The sequence below is a fragment of the Suncus etruscus genome, chromosome 9, assembly GCF_024139225.1.
Source record: "Suncus etruscus isolate mSunEtr1 chromosome 9, mSunEtr1.pri.cur, whole genome shotgun sequence".
Lineage (NCBI taxonomy): Eukaryota > Metazoa > Chordata > Mammalia > Eulipotyphla > Soricidae > Suncus > Suncus etruscus.
Window position 1 is genome coordinate 103,576,332 of NC_064856.1, and position 17,641 is coordinate 103,593,972.

Consider the following 17,641-nt stretch of genomic DNA (forward strand, 5'->3'; position numbering starts at 1 on the left):
ACATTTACCAATCTATTCTATTTATATTTCTCCTACATTTATAGCTAATCTGAGACGAGAAAATATAAAATGAAGATATTTTAGTAGAAAATGAATTGATGATACCATATATTGACTTTTACCTTCCCAAAGGAAATAAAATATGTGCAATATCATTTTTTTTTTTTTTTGGTTTTTGGGCCACACCCGGTGGTGCTCAGGGGTTACTCCTGGCTGTCTGCTCAGAAATAGCTCCTGGCAGGCACAGGGGACCATATGGGACACCGGGATTCAAACCAACCACCTTTGGTCCTGGATAGGCTGCTTGCAAGGCAAACGCCGCTGTGCTATCTCTCCGGGCCCGCAATATCATTTTTAAATTAAGGTAGATGAAGATGCTCCAAAGCACAAATGAAGATTATATTGATACATAATTTGGCTGTAGTCAGCTGCATGATTTGGAAAGAAGACTGTTTTTACCATTGGCAAATAAAACCACTTTTTCTTTTCTTTTCTTTTCTTTTTTAGTAAATGGCACAAAATATATTTGTGGATGGAGAAAGAAACCACACGTCTGTGACCTTCTTTGTTCTCTTGGGACTCACAGAGGACAAAGAGCTGCAGCTCATTCTTTTCCCTGTTTTCTTGGTGACATACATGGTGACTCTCATTTGGAACCTGGGCCTTATCATCTTAATCAGACTGGATCCCCAACTGCAAACACCTATGTACTTTTTTCTCAGTTCCTTATCTCTCATGGACATTTGCTATTCTACAGCCATCAACCCAAAGATGCTTTCTGACTTCTTCAAAGATAAGAAAACAATTTCTTTCATTGCTTGTGCCACCCAGTATTTTGTTGGTGCTTCAATGGCTCAGGGAGAGTGCTTCATCTTGGCAGCTATGGCCTATGACAGATATGTAGCAATTGGGAAACCATTGCAGTACACAACCATCATGGCGCCTGGGCTTTGTTGGAGGTTGGTTGCGTATGCTTATGCCAGTGGTATGCTTTGTAGTTTAGCTGAAACAGTTTCTACCTTTAATCTTTACTACTGTGGGCCCAATATCATTCCACATTTCCTATGTAACATATCTGAGGTTGTTGTTTTGGCTTGCTCTAATCCTTTAGTCAGTGACATGACTATGTTTATGGTAGCGATTTTTGTTGGGTTTGGTTCTTTGCTGATTATAATCTTATCCTACAGTTTTATTTCAGCCTCCATCATGAAAATCGCTTCTGTCAAAGGTAGTTCCAAGGCCTTCAATACCTGTGTCTCCCATCTGATAGCTGTGACACTTTACTATGGAACAGCCCTCACTGTGTACTTGCATCCTAATTCCAGTCACTCTACAAAACAGAACAAGTTAATGTCCTTGTTCTATGTTCTCCTCATCCCCATGATAAATCCTGCAATCTATAGTCTGAGGAACAAAGAGATCAAAGAGTCTCTCAAGGGGGTGATAAAGAGGGCTGCACCTATACTTCACTGAGAATCTTATTTAAGTTATTTGAGTTATTATACCCTAATGAGGAAGGCAGGGGGCACAATGTATGTGGCCACTGTGAGTCCCAAAAGAGTGAAGTAGAGATGGAGTGAAACCCAGAAACTTGATTCTTAGTATCATTTTCTCGAGTTGCCACCAGCAAGAGATCTCTTTGATTAGATTCACTAATACTTAAGGCAGTTTTATTTTGGGAGGCCAGGGAGAAACAGCTCTATTGCCCCAAGGCCCCTCACAAGGCTAGCTGAAGAGACCATTGACCCGGAAGGGAAGAGCCAAGGCTGAGTGGGGCGGAAGGCCACGTCTAGCACGCCCAGGTCCCAGGTCAGCACGCGGCCCCTCACCACTTTCAAGGGCACAAGCAGCGGGTTTTGTAGCAAGTCGTTGCAGGGCGAGGATGGCACTCAGTATGGGAGGTGTGGGACTAAAACACTCACTGATGAGGAGCCTGGGACACAGAGCAGGAAGGGTGTGTGTGAAGGCTTGGGGGCGTAGCTGGGGCACTCAGTATGGAGGAAAAGGGTGGGATGGGGGTGGGCAGGTAGCCTCATTCACTTGTAAACATTTTAAGGCAGTTTTTTTAAAAAAAACCTTTTCCCATTATTTAACCAGATTGTTTAGCCCCTTGTTTTTGAAAAGCCTGTATGCAATGTGATAAGTATAGAAAAACATACAAGGTAGTTTTTCCTAGTCAATTATTTTCTTTTACTTACTTGTGTTAATCATTTTATATGTTAGTATATTGGAATGATGTGTCAAATACTTGAAAAATTACTTTAATTATACAGAATTTCAAAAATCTTAAACTGCTGTAAGGAAGAAAGAGAAAGTGTGTGTGTGTGAGAGAGAGAGAGAGGAGAGAGAGAGAGAGAGAGAGAGAGAGAGAGAGAGAGAGAGAGAGAGAGAGAAATGTATGCTACAGAGGCTGGCATAGGTGAGAGTGGGAGACTGGGGACATTGGTGGTGGAAAATTGCACTGGTGAAGGGTGTTGGACATTGATATTCAATCATGAACAAACTCTGTAACTGTGAAAAAATAGAAATGTCTGCACAAAAAGTATTGTAAATCCTTGTACCTCAATTAAAATAAAAATTAAAAAAAGAAGAAAAGATGCTAAGTATGGCAGTAGGATGCTGGGTTTGAACCCCAGCTTTTCGGGAGGAGGATGGGAAAATGGTGACATTGGTGGGTGGAAGGTTACACTGGTGGTGGGATTCGTGTTGGAACATTTAATACCTGAAAAAACTGTATTATAATGAACAACTTGGCAAAACATTGTTATAATGAAAAGATAATAGAGGAGCCAGAAGAATTATAAGCAGTTAGGGCATTTGCTTGCACTCAGCCAACCCTGGTTTGATCCCCAGCACCATCTATTGTGCCTTATGCTCTGCCAAGCGTGAGCTCTGAAAGCAGAGCTAAGAGTAAAACCTGAGCACAACCCAGAATGGCCAAAACAAAGATAAAAAGACAATAACAACCAAAATTCAAAACACCCACAAAACTGAAAACAAGAATGGAAACAACATGAAATTATATATAGCCATCACATCATGTTTATGTATGAAACTGTTTACTTAAAATATTAGAAATTCAAAGAACACTTCTCAAGTCTTCAAAGTCATGCTAATGTGTCTTGTTCAAATTTATTTACCCCAGAACGCACTCAAAACATCTGGCACCTAGCAGCTGCTCAATAAATGTTTGATGATTGAATTAAAGAAAATATTTGGTGGTGAAATTGTAATCAACATTAGAATTAACTTAAGGGATCTATTAATTGAGTAAAATATATTTGCCTGTTTTAGTGAATATATTCAATAATAAAAGAAAAGATTTTCAGGATGTGATCTAGGAGCTTTACTTCACCCAAAGGACTTGAAAACCAGAGTTATAGGCAATGTGGAGGTGGCTATCTGGGAAGATAGCAGAGAAGCTCAGGGCATATTAAGATGGGTGCACAGCTTAAAGAGCTGTTGGAAAAATAGTAGCACTTTGGCGACGGGTATATGATGGCATTGTACACTCAAGCTTGCATAAGCCAATGTTACCTCAAAAACAATAAATTAAAAAAATTCAGTGCTCTCTTGTCATTTATATTAATGAATATTTACAAACATACCCCAAGTCCCTTCACTATTGAGGCATTAAAATGTTTGAAACAATTTTGATTAAGGGGATTCTGGATGTGTATCCCAGTGTTGCTATCCAAATACATGAAGTCTCAAGTATATAATATATATGAGGGAAGCAATGTAAGGTATTTCAGAGGAAATACATTTTAATTCATGTCAAATATCAAACAGTATTGTGTTGCCTGTAGTGATGCACGCACTTTTATTCAGGTTTTAACATACCACTGTAGGGCCCGGAGAGGAGATAGCACAGCAACGTTTGCCTTGCAAGCAGCCAATCTAGAACCTAAAGTGGTTGGTTTGAATCCCAGTGTCCCATATGGTCCCCCGTGCCTGCCAGGAGCTATTTCTGAGCAGACAGCCAGGAGTGACCCCTGAGCACCGCCAGGTGTGGCCCCCCAAAAAACACCACTGTACACTAAATGAAATTATGGCCTCTTTATTTTTAATTTAAACACATGGTGACAAGGCTGTTCACAGTACAATTTTTCTCACAGATAAAATTGTTCATGATTGAGTTACAGTAATACAATGTAAAACAACCTTCACTAGTGTGCCACGATGTGAACATTTTCCCTCCCACCATCCCTGGTGTCCTCTTTCCTCTCACCCACTGTCTCCCACCTGCCTCTAAGGCAGGCATTTTACTTTCCCTCTCTCTCACTCGCTCTCGACCCTCTCTTTACTTTTGTGATATTGCAGTTTGTACTACTGCAAATGAAGGGGTGCCATGAATGTCCTTTCCATATTAGACCTTCTCTACTCCAATTGCATTCTCCACACTTTGTGGCAAGCTACCTACCATAGAATGGACTTATTTTCATCTATATTGTCTCTGTATACCAGTCCCACATTATCTTTTTTTTTCTGATATCCCAGTGATAAGTGAGATTATTTAATTTTTATCCCTCTTCCTCTGACTCGTTTCACTCAGCATTAGCATAATATTCTCTAGTCCATCCATGTATAAGCAAAATGCATGACTTCATTTTTCTTTTTTTTTTTTATTTAAACACCTTGATTACATACATGATTGTGTTTGGGTTTCAGTCATGTAAAGAACACCACCCATCACCAGTGCAACATTCCCATCACCAATGTCCCAAGTCTCCCTCCTCCCCACCCGACCCCCGCCTGTACTCTAAACAGGCTCTCCATTTCCCTCATACATTCTCATTATTAGGAAAGTTCAAAATGTAGTTATTTCTCTAACTAAACTCATCACTCTTTGTGGTGAGCTTCCTGTGGTGAGCTGGAACTTCCAGCTCTTTTCTCTTTTGTGTCTGAAAATAATTATTGCAAGAATGTCTTTCATTTTCCTTAAAACCCATAGATGAGTGAGACCATTCGGCGTTTTTCTCTCTCTCTCTGACTTATTTCACTCAGCATAATAGATTCCGTGTACATCCATGTATAGGAAAATTTCATGACTTCATCTCTCCTGACAGCTGTATAATATTCCATTGTGTATATGTACCACAATTTCTTTAGCCATTCGTCTGTTGAAGGGCATCTTCGTTGTTTCCAGAGTCTTGCTATGGTAAATAGTGCTGCAATGAATATAGGTGTAAGGAAGGGGTTTTCGTACTGTATTTTTGTGTTCCTAGGGTATATTCCTAGGAGTGGTATAGCTGGGTCATATGGGAGCTCGATTTCCAGTTTTTGGGGGAATCTCCATATCGTTTTCCATAAAGGTTGAACTAGACGGCATTCCCACCAGCAGTGGATAAGAGTTTTTTTCTCTCCACATCCCCGCCAACACTGTTTATTCTCATTCTTTGTGATGTGTGCCATTCTCTGTGGTGTGAGGTGGTATCTCATCGTTGTTTTGATTTGCATCTCCCTGATGATTAGTGATGTGGAGCACTTTTTCATGTGTCTTTTGGCCATGTGTATTTCTTGTTTGTCAAAGTGTCTGTTCATTTCTTCTCCCCATTTTTTGATGGGATTAGATGTTTTTTTCTTGTAAAGTTCTGTCAGTGCCTTGTATATTTTGGAGATTAGCCCCTTATCTGATGGGTATTGGGTGAATAGTTTCTCCCATTCAGTGGGTGGCTCTTGTATCCTGGGCACTATTTCCTTTGAGGTGCAGAAGCTTCTCAGCTTAATATATTCCCATCTGTTAATCTCTGCTTTCACTTGCTTGGAGAGTGCAATTTCCTCCTTGAAGATGCCTGTAATGTTCTGGAGTGTCTTGCCTATGTGTTGTTCTATATATCTTATGGTTTGGGGGCTGATATCGAGGTCTTTAATCCATTTGGATTTTACCTTCGTACATGATGTTAGCTGGGGGTCTAAGTTCAATTTTTTGCAAGTGGCTATCCAGTTGTGCCAACACCACTTGTTGAAGAGGCTTTCCCTGCTCCATTTAGGGTTTCCTGATCCTTTATCAAAAATTAGGTGATTGTATGTCTGGGGAACATTTTCTGAGTATTCAAGCCTATTCCACTGATCTGAGGGCCTGTCCTTATTCCAATACCATGCTGTTTTGATAACTATTGCTTTGTAGTACAGTTTAAAGTTGGGAAAAGTAATTCCTCCCATATTCTTTTTCCCAATGATTGCTTTAGCTGTTCGAGGGTGTTTATTGTTCCAAATGAATTTCAAAAGTGCCTGATCCACTTCTTTGAAGAATGTCATGGGTATCTTTAGAGGAATCGCATTAAATCTGTATAATGGCTTGGGGAGTATTGCCATTTAGATGATGTTAATCCTGCCAATCCACGAGCAGGGTATATGTTTCCATTTCCGCGAATCCTCTCTTATTTCTTGGAGCAGAGTTTTATAGTTTTCTTTGTATAGGTCCTTCACATTTTTAGTCAAGTTGATTCCAAGATATTTGAGTTTGTGTGGCACTATTGTGAATGGGGTGGTTTTCTTAATGTCCATTTCTTCCTTATTACTATTGGTGTATAGAAAGGCCATTGATTTTTGTGTGTTAATTTTGTAGCCTGCCACCTTGCTATATGAGTCTATTGTTTCTAGAAGCTTTTTGGTAGAGTCTTTAGGGTTTTCTAAGTAGAGTATCATGTCATCTGCAAACAGTGAGAGCTTGACTTCTTCCTTTCCTATCTGGATTCCCTTGATATCTTTTTCCTGCCTAATCGCTATAGCAAGTACTTCCAGTGCTATGTTGAATAGGAGTGGTGAGAGAGGACAGCCTTGTCTTGTGCCAGAATTTAGAGGGAAGGCTTTTAGTTTTTCTTTTTTTTTCTTTTTTTTTAATTTTTTTATTTTGAATTATGAGAACAAAAGATGCAAAGAAAGAGGACAAGGTAAAGTTACAGTGGAAGGACAATCACCCATAACATAATTCTCAGAAGAAGTCCCCTTGCTGATATCTTAACTTTGAACTTTCAGCCAAAGAACATTAAGATAAATAAAACAGAATCCATGTACAATTACTTTGTCCCTCAAGTCCCCAGATTGTAGCACATTATAATATTTCTTAACAGCACACAAGGCAATCTAAAGCCATAAAACTTACGTAACTCCTTAAACATTAGAGGCATAGTATTTTTTACATTTCCATGTACATGTATATTAGCTTAAGTTAACCTCAAATTTTAAGTGGGTGCATTTTAAGGATTAGAGTCAAAGGAGCACAGTAAAAACGGTGTTAGAGTGGCAATTGTTGTTTGCGTAGGCCCACCAAATATGAGAGGCATGGAAAGGAATAACCTTGGCCTAAATACAAAGAGATCCTACCCCTGAAGTTTCCTGGCATAAGACCAACTCTAGGCTTCAGGCAAGTTATCGTCCAATCCAAGACATTGTCTGTAGTGCCAACACACTTTTATTTTTCACACAGTCTCTGTTGTTGGTATCATGTTTCTGTATTAAAGATTCTGGAATCTGCATATCCTACATTGAAGTCATGATGTGGAGTGTCTTCTCGTTTCACCTCACCATGAAAGGGCAATGCAGAAAGCCCTGTCCTGTGAGCAGGTCATTGTTATGTCTTCTCAGTGTTAAGGGAAGTCTTTTTTGAGCAGGACGATGTCTGAGCAGTGGTAGGGTCTTCCGTGGTAGAGGATTGCTTCCAGGTAATGTTATAGACAAACCTCACAATTAAGGGGCAATATAGCAAGCCCTGTCCAGTAAGCAGGTCATTGTTTTTGTTAAGTCTTCTAGTGTTAAGGGAAGTCTCTTTTGAGTAGATCGATGTCAGGGCAGCTGTAGGGTCTCCCCTGGTAGAGGAATGCCTCCAGGTGATGTTATATACAACCTTGGATGTTTTGTAGATGTCTTCTCTAGATCAGGGGTGAATGGAGAATGCCCATTCTTCTGAGGCCTGTGCCAGGTCTTTATGTTAATGTTCAGGGTGTAAGGTCTCATTACACTACAAGATGTGTGTGTTTCCATCTCTATTAGATAAGAACTTATTGGTATGTATAGTATTTTCCCATTTTAGTGTGCCTAAGCAAACAAGAAATAAAGCCACGTGGTGCTATTAGATATATGGGGGCGTAAGAACATTTCCAACAAGACCCATGACTTGGTTCAAACATAAGCATTAAACTGAGGGATTCTTTCACAACAAATTTCATATTGAGCAGTTCACAAAGAGAAGATAAAAATCATGGGGGGGGGGATCGTCACTGTATAAGAAAATATTCAGCAAAAGTTATAGCAGTTAAAGAAAACACCCATAAAATGTTGAAGAGACATAGTGTCCTTTTTATGCCTTTTAAAATAGTTGGGTGGGTGTTAACTCCAGGGCACCACTTTGGTCTGTGACTTAGGACTCTACAGTACTTAAGTTAGAAAGGGTAAATGAGGAGTAATGATGATAGGAGTTAAGGAAGTTAAAGAGAAATATGATCTTATGAAGGGGTATGCAAAAGGGCAGAGTACAAAATGGACATTCTGCATATATAAAAACATAATTCAATGATAGTGAGTATTATTAATGTTTCTTGGGGGGGGGGGCTATTGCCCCCGCGTGATTTTGAAAATATAGACTGGACAGAGATTACCAGTGACTTCAAGAAGCTGGGAGGCCAGAAGTTCAGGGCCCCACCCAGACCCTCCCTAAGGAGCTGAATGGATAATGGGGGAAAGCCTAGGGTACCTTCAAGCTCCACCAAGGGGCCCAACTCACCGGCTTGCCCAGGCATGTGGCCCGGGGAAGCCCTGGAGATCTGGAGCAAGTGTTGTTTTCTTATATGTTTCCCCTAACAAGCAGAAAGGATATGTAGAGAACTATAAATGAACTAATAAAATTATATGATTAAAAAATTAAATTCTCTTCTGTATATTTATATTCTATTGTTAAAAAACAGTTCTGTACCTGAAATATAAAGATTCAGATTTCTGGCAAAAATAAAATAAAATAAATGTACAGAAATCTGTTGCATTCTTATAAGTAGCAATTACACAGAATAGTGTGGGGGGGTGATTTGAATTTCCTCCATTTACCATTAAAAAAATTTAAAGTACCTAGGTATCAATCTGACAAACATATGATAAACCTAGTTAATGAAAATTTAAATAAATTCTGGAAGAAATGAAAGAAAACTAAGAAATGAAAGTATATTGTTAATATTATTGGAAAAAATTAATATTATTAAAATGACCATCTTACCTTAAATAATATATAGAGACAATACAACCCTCAGACATTAAGCTAAATTACAAAGCTATAGTAATCAAAACCATATGGTAGTGGGGCAAAAATTCTAAGATCAATAGACCAGAATTAAAATCCCTGAGACAAGCCATAAAATACTTTGACAGTTAATGTTTGACAATGGAGCTAGGTTCATGAAATGGAGCAAAGACAACATCTTTAACAAATGGTTCTGAGGAAATTGATAGCTACCTGCAAAAAAGAATTAAATTAGGCCCTTATCTTAAACCATACACAAAGGTAAATTAAAAATGATTTAAAGATATTGATAGTCAACCTGTTTCTATAGGTCAGAAAGGTAGTTCAGCAAATAAGGCACTGGCCCTGCATGCATCTGACATTGGTTTGATCTCTGGCACCACATAAGGTCACTGAGCCCAACCAGGAGTGATCCCTGAGCTCAGCACCATAAATAAGTCCAGAGCAACACCAGGTATGATCTCAAAAAAAAAAAAATAAGACATTAATAAATAATTATGAAATAAATAAATTATTTTTTCCTTATCCATTTTTCCCTTGAATTCTACTCCTCTGACTCACCTCAATGATTTCACTCTATTTCTTTTTCTATATGATTAAATAACTTTTATCCCTATTGGTCCTGTAAGTAAAGATTCACCCTCCACTATTTACTGTAGCTATTTTTAAAAGTCCAAATATTCCTATTTTAATAAACAACTTAGATAAAATGTATTAAAATTACTTCCTTCACTCAATCTCCAAATACATGAATTAATGGTTTCCCTTTTGTTCAGTGTGTGACCTCAAATTATTTTTATTTGTAATGTGGCCTTTCCAAATATGATCCTACATTAGAATTACATCATGATATATCACAATAAGTTGAAATAATTTTAAGGAGAAAAATCTCTGTGTCTAATGTCTCTCACCCTGAGGAAAATAGTAAGTTTTTAATAAAAGAATAAATTTACTAATTTGAGGCATGATTGACTATATCAACATATATATGTGCGACTGAGTTCCAATGCAAGATTTGATGCCACACAAGTTATGGGTTTCAATGTTGAATTAATCCTTTACAAGCTGTAAAATTTTGAGCTAGGGCCCAGAGAGATAGCACAGCAGCGTTTGCCTTGCAAGCAGCCGATCCAGGACCAAAGGTGGTTGGTTCGAATCCCGGTGTCCCATATGGTCCCCCGTGCCTACCAGGAGCTATTTCTGAGCAGACAGCCAGGAGTAACCCCTGAGCACCGCCAGGTGTGGCCCAAAAACAAAACAAAAAATATATTTTTGAGCTACTGTCTTAGCTTCTCCAAATTTATTTCTTCCTCCTTGAGGGAATATTGGAGGATTTGGTGAGCTAACAGTTGTAAAGTACTGGTACATTGGAAGAATTATAAAATGGGTTAATGACTTTTATAATTCACACAATGAAAGTTCAAAAGGCAATGTTTTCAGTAATTTAAACTACATCAAGCCACGAGGGTTCTATAAAGAGTGAAAAAATTATACACATATGTATGTTATAATATTATGTGTAGTTATTTTGTTTGCCACATTATATATATTACTATTGTTATTATACAACATATAGTCTACGTTGATTTCTTTGACAATATACGTGTTCCAATGCTATGCCAAGTTTGTTCATGTAATACCAGCGGAGATCTTGATTAACCTAAAGGGACTAAAGAAGCTAGCCATTGGGATGAAGTTTAATAAGCATTGTCTTTAGAGCATTCATATAAAGGTATATTCTCCATACTACCCCAGAGATCAATTAATGACAAATATGTAAAAATTGGGTGATACATTCTTTTCTATTTCAAATAAGACCCTCAAGGGCAAATATAATGAAACATCTCTATGGGGAGAGAAAAAAAAGTTTCCTCAAATTCACTCTCCTCCCAGTTTTGAAAAACTTTCAAAATGGCCCCAAATGTAATTAGAATACTAGAAGAGTTTCTTAAATATCCCAGCCTTTCTCTTATCTCTGTTAAGATTATATCTTTACTTTTCTGCCCTCTGACACACGTTCTGCGCAGCAAGAAACTACTTGGAACTTTGATGAATAAAACAGTCTCAAGTTTGCTCTCCAAACTCATCATTTTGGGGACTAGAAGTAGTTGCTCAAACATGACCAGACACTTTTAAAGGCAGAGGTCTAGACAGGTACCAGCTTAAGAACAAACAGATCGCTAAGTGAAGGGTAAGTACAGTCATTAACTTTTTATATTTCTGTCTTAATGCCCACATTCAATATCACTTTATAGAATACCCTAGATCCACTAGCCCATGCAAATGACTAAGGACTTCAGCTTTAAGTTTTCCATAAATGAACCACTCAATTCTACATAGGTGTCCCTAATATCAGTCTCAGTTGTGATTTCACTTTTATCTATCTTTTGAGGAAACTCCTGAATGAGTTTTGAACTCTTGAAACCAGGAAGAGCGTTAAGAAAGGAGTGAAATTTCTCTAAGAGTTGCTATTCCCTAAGCACAACTCCATTTACTGCTAAGTAATCTAAAAAAGTAATTTGGAGGCAAAAGTAGTATCAATTTTACATAGCAGATTTTCCAAACACTACTAAAACCTCCTTCTCTTTCCTAACTGATGACTTGGATCTTACCATCAAATCTTTTTAATTTTGCTGTGTTTTGTTAAGATTGGGGGGGGGGGGGGGTTTGGGTTTGGGATCACACCTTACCTAAGACAGGGCTTACTCCTGTTTCTGCACTGATATATCACTTTTTTTTTTAAGTGTTGGATTTTATTATTTTGACATACCTTTTTTTTTTTTTTTTGGTTTTTGGTTTTTGAGTCACACCCGGTGGTGCTCAGGGGTTACTCCTGGCTGTCTGCTCAGAAATAGCTCCTGGCAGGCACGGGGGACCATATGGGACACCGGGATTCGAACCAACCACCTTTGGTCCTGGATCGGCTGCTTGCAAGGCAAATGCCGCTGTGCTATCTCTCCAGGCCCTGATATATCACTTCTCTGCCCTTTATCATACAAATCTTAACTCCAGTATTAAAGTCTTGATGCCATTTAAAGCCAGAAAGATAGCACAGTGGATAGGACATTTGTCTGTCCAGGCTTGATTCTCAGCAGCCTATATGATTCCTCGAGTCCCCTAAAAGTGATTCCTGAGTGTGTGTGGACCAAAATAACTCACACAAACTTATACACAAGTGTGGCCCAAAAAACTCACACACAAAAAAAGTCAGCTTGGACTGATCATACCTATATCATAGCTATATATAGGGAGTTCAGATTCAGTTCTAATAAAATAAATAAATAATAAAGTCTTGGTGCTATTTAAATTCTCACCTCAGCAGACCAGAGCGATAGCACAGTGGTAGGGTCTTTGCCTTACACGTGGCAGATTTGGGATGAACCCAGGTTCAGTTCCTAGCATCTCATATGGTCCCCCAAGCCTGCCAGGAGGAATTTCTGAACACAGAGCCAGGAGTAACTCCTGAGCACTGCCGAGTGTGGTCGAAAAAATTTTTCTCACCTCATGTTGAGAGTGATTCTTTATATTTCATCGATCATGGGGCCAGTGAGGTGGCACTAGAGGTAAGATGTCTGCCTTGCAAGCGCTAGTCAAGGATCGCTGGCGTCCCATATGGTCCCCCCAAGCCAGGGGCAATTTCTGAGCGCTTAGCCAGGAGTAACCCCTGAGCATCAAACGGGTGTGGCCCCAAAAACCAAAAAAAAAAATTTCATCATCATGATAAAGTCATATATCAATATATAATCATATATTTAGACGAAAGACATAATTTGAGAGAATGAGACTTTGGGGGCATTGGAGAAGAGGAAGAGTTGAGACATGAAGGTCAGATCCCAGGTCAGAAAGGATGGGGAAAAGTACAGAAAGAATAAACCAACTCCATGACTGGGCTGAAATCTTCTTTGTGCGTGGTTCGATCCCCAGCGTCCCATATGATCAGTCCCCCAAGTCAGGCATGATTTCTGAGCACATAGCCAGGAGTAGCCCCTGAGCATCACAGGGTGTGGCCCAAAAACAAACCAAAAAAAGAAATCTTCATTGTGGTCGCTACTTTTCCCCTTTCCATCACTAATTTTATCTGTTGAACACAAACTAGGGTTTGTTATAAAACATAATACTTTCTTGCAGATATTTGATGAAATATGACCTAAGCCATAAATCAACTCTACCAGTCCCCAATTTTTGAATGGGAGTAACAGCCAAGGGACTGTGCTTGATGCTTAATGTTACTGATTGTTAATTAATTATTACTGTTAATTGTTGCTTAATGGTACTGCATTGTTATAGCTTTCCCATGATTTGGAAGGCTACCGCTATTTCCAGAGATGCAGTTATTAATCAGGTGTGATTGCTGCACCATTCAAATCTCCTTTAGTTCTTTATACCAAGCTTGGGATAGGAAGCTGGAGTGATAACACAGTAGGTAGGGCACTTGTCTTGCATGTGGCCAACCCAAAGTCAGTCCCCAGCACCTCATATGGGCCCTGAGGTCCACCCAAAGTGATTCCTAAGCTCAGAGCCAAGAGTAAACTCTGAACAGCACTATGTGTGATCCAAACAAACAAACAAGAGTAAGCTTAGCTTGATCATACCTATATCATAGATAGAGGTCAGAAGTTCAAACTCAGCCCTACCAACTTTCCCAGGTTTAAATGACAGTAAAAATTTCTCTCTTAAAGGAAGAAGTCCCTCTTCATAATTTCAGATTTCAGACTTCAGATAATTTAGTTATCCATATTTTAAGATGTCTTTTTTTTACTGTTATATAACAATAATGTTTCAGCCTCACTCCTAAACACTTCTTACAAACCAATGTGGTCCATCAGTGAATTCTTATTTCTGTGAGATAAACGCATTCCAACCAGTTAAGGAGGAACTATTTTCAAAATAATATTTACTCCTGGGGCCGGAGAAATAGCATAGAGATAAGGCATTTGCCTTGCATGCAGAAGAACGGTGGTTTGAATCCCAGCATCCGATATGGTCCCTCGAGCCTGCCAGGACCAATTTCTCAGCATAGAGCCAGGAGTAACCCCTGAGCAATGCCGGGCATGACCCAAAACAAAACAAAAATAGATTTACTCCTATTTTAAAAAATATTTTTAAAGCACAATGATTTACAAAGCTTTTAATAACAATGTCAGGCATTTAGCATTCCAGCTCCAAGAGTCACACCAAGATCAGTGACTCTCCACCAGGATAGAACATCTTTAAGGAATTTTCACAGTTCTAATTTATTAAACAAACATCTTAATTTAAGCCATGAACATTTTGTGCACTACTTTATGCAATCCTTTAAATAACTCTATATCATAGTAGCTTTTATTTATCTTTGTTCGATAGTAGAGAAACTAAAACTCAGAAAATCTAAACTTAGTATAATTTAATGTACCTCAGATGGCAAGTAGCAAATTTATAATTAGAAGTAGGTCTGTCCTAAGGTCTGCCTAAATTCATAAACCACCTTATTCTGAGACCAAGAAGACAGGGCTGGAGAGTATGCTTCACATGTAGTAGCTCCAGAATAAATTTCTTGTATGAAATTATCTCCCAAGCATTACCAGTTACAACACCCAGAACACTGAGCCAAGTGTAGCCCCTAATTGCTACCAGTCCAGTCAGTCAGTCACACACACATACACACACACACACACAGACACACAGACACACATACACACACGTACGCACACACGCACGCACACAATTATTCAACTCCTCTTTCTATTACCTTGAATAGGTAATAATTCTGAATCATAGCATAGATCTCATTCTATCTTGCTGTGTGGCTGAACATACATAGAACGGTGAGAATTTCCACAAAGTTGTATTTTTTCATTCCCAATTTCTTCACATAGCTCTATAGCTGCACTAAATTAGGCCAAACTTTGTCATGGGTCTCTTGCTTTCAAAGTGGAATAATTTCCTTCTGATTTTTGTAAGACATCATTCCTTTAATATGAGAGGGCATGATTGTTGAAAACAGGATAACTTACAGTCATAAAACAAGATTGGAATCAGTAGGAACGACTCTCTGGAATTTTGCACAAGTCACAGTGTAAGGATTCTCTTAGTGTTCAAAATTGAAGAGCTCAGTCCTGAAAGGTGTAGCAGGAACTACTATAAAAAATAGAGAGCTAAATTGTTTGGGTATCTCTAAGCAAGTTCCAAGAAGAAAGTTAAAATGATCCATGAGATCTTAACTACAGGCATTTATGAATTAATTTCTGACAAACTGGGAATAATGAAATGAACTAGATCTTCTAAATTGAGTAAGAAAGCTTCAAAGTAATTTGAAAATTGTGGGACGAGAGAGATAACACAGAAGATACACAGTTATCTTGTATGTGACTGCAGTGGCAGTAACACTGGTTCAAATCTTCAACAATACATATGCTCCACCAAGCACCACCAGGGATTATTCCTGAGCTTAGAACCAGCCCCTGAGAATAGCTGGATGTGACCCAAAATCCCTTCCCTCAAAAAGAACGAATTGAGAAATTACTAATTCCTGATCTGTAAACCTAGTGATCTGGTATAAGTTAATGATTTAGATGAGCTCTAGAGGATTTTTGTACTTTGATACTAATAGCCACACACACATACATATATTCGCACACAAATGTCATGTTTGTGTGTATATGTTTGTGTATACACCAAAAAATGTGAATAGCTGTTATTTCTTAAAATAAAATGTCATATTTTTCCATTTCAAGGTTTGATTCATATTGATCAGAAATTACACATGATTTTCAAGTTCAATATTGTACAATTATATCCCAATCAAATCACTTTGAGTTCTTACTTTCTGTGTCTCTTTTATTTGGAGCCACTTCCTGCAGTGGTCAAGGCATAATCTTGGCTCTGTACTTAGAGCATTCCTGGCAGCATGTGGGAAACCATATGTGATGTCAGGGATGAAATCTAGGTCAGACATTTGCAAGCCAAGCACCCTGTACTATCACTCCAACCCAGTCTTCACATATATTTCTTTCAAATTAACAAAATAACTTATCTCCCAGCTACTTTGAAAAATAAAATGTAATTTATGAAAGTGATTGTAATGGGGAGACTTCTTAATATAAGAAGTAGATTATATTAAAAATATTGATTTCTGGGCCTGGAGAGATAGCACAGCGGCGTTTGCCTTGCAAACAGCCAATCCAGGACCAAAGGTGGTTGGTTTGAATCCCGGTGTCCCATATGGTCCCCCGTGCCTGCCAGAAGCTATTTCTGAGCAGACAGCCAGGAGTAACCCCTGAGCACCGCCTGGTGTGGCCCAAAAAAACAAACAAAAAAAAATACTGATTTCTAAATTATTTGGGTTAAAAAATGAAGAAGGATCAAAATATGTTCCAGGACCAGAGAGACATCACTGAGTTTAAGGTTCTCGCATTTGGCTGACTTTGGTTCAAACCTCCCACCACATATTGCCCTGAGCACCATCAGGAGTGGCTCCTGAGCACAGTCAGAAAAAAAACCCTGAGAACTTCTGAGCATGATGCCAATATATCTTCAGCTTCTAATGTCATACACTATGAGCCACCAAGTCCTCTGGCCACATTTTCTTGATGACTTCTTCACAGATAAAACCTCAGCTTCAGAAGCCTGCTAACATCAAAAAGTTTTTGGTTTATGTGGTTTGGAGACAATGTAGAGACAATATATGAGAGGTGCTATAAATTCCTACATATGGGAGTCAGAGAGATAAGGTAAGGAAAGTACTTGCTTGTATATCGCCAGTCTTGGTTTGACCCTAGTTACTGCATACAGCCCCCAGGCCCAACCAAGAGTTATGCATAAATTCAAATTTAGGAGTAAACCAGGAGTACAGTTAGGTGTGGCCCAATAATTCTCCTCCCTTGTACTTCCCCAAATACACACACAGAGAAGGAAATTTAACATATATAGATTGAATGAAATCTAGTCCTTAATCTTGACCATTGTTTCATATCCTGAAAATTCTAATTATTTGAGAATATTTTGCAGCTTATACTTACAAGGTTTATTGAATGCTTAGAGAACACTTACTTTAAGCAAGGACTTCCTGGGGCTGGAGAGATAGTGCAGAGGGTAGAGCCCTTGCCTTGAAAATGGCCTACCCAGATTTAATTCCTCCAAGCCCCATATAGTCCCCCAACCTCTATCAGGAGTGTGATTTCTTTTTCTTTTTCTTTTTTGGTTTTTGAGCCACACCCGGTGGCACTCAAGGTTACTCCTGCCTCTCTGCTCAGAAATAGCTCCTGGCAGGCACGGGGGACCATATGAAATGCTGGGATTTGAACGGCCTTTGGTTCTAGGTCGGCAGCTTGCAAGGCAAAAGCCCTACTGCTGTGCTATCCCTCCAGCCCCAGTAATGTGATTTCTGAGTGCATAGCCAGGAGTAACCCCTGAACATTGCCAATGTCACCC

At 38.9% G+C, this 17,641-nt stretch overlaps 1 protein-coding gene across 1 annotated transcript; it reads left to right on the plus strand.

Annotated features, from left to right (window-relative positions):
• Nucleotides 1–510: 510 nt before the first annotated feature.
• Nucleotides 511–1,473, plus strand: LOC126018750 (olfactory receptor 5A1-like). Its single transcript, XM_049780847.1, has one exon. It carries the CDS (start codon nt 511–513, stop codon nt 1,471–1,473), a length of 963 nt encoding a protein of 320 aa, XP_049636804.1.
• Nucleotides 1,474–17,641: the final 16,168 nt, after the last annotated feature.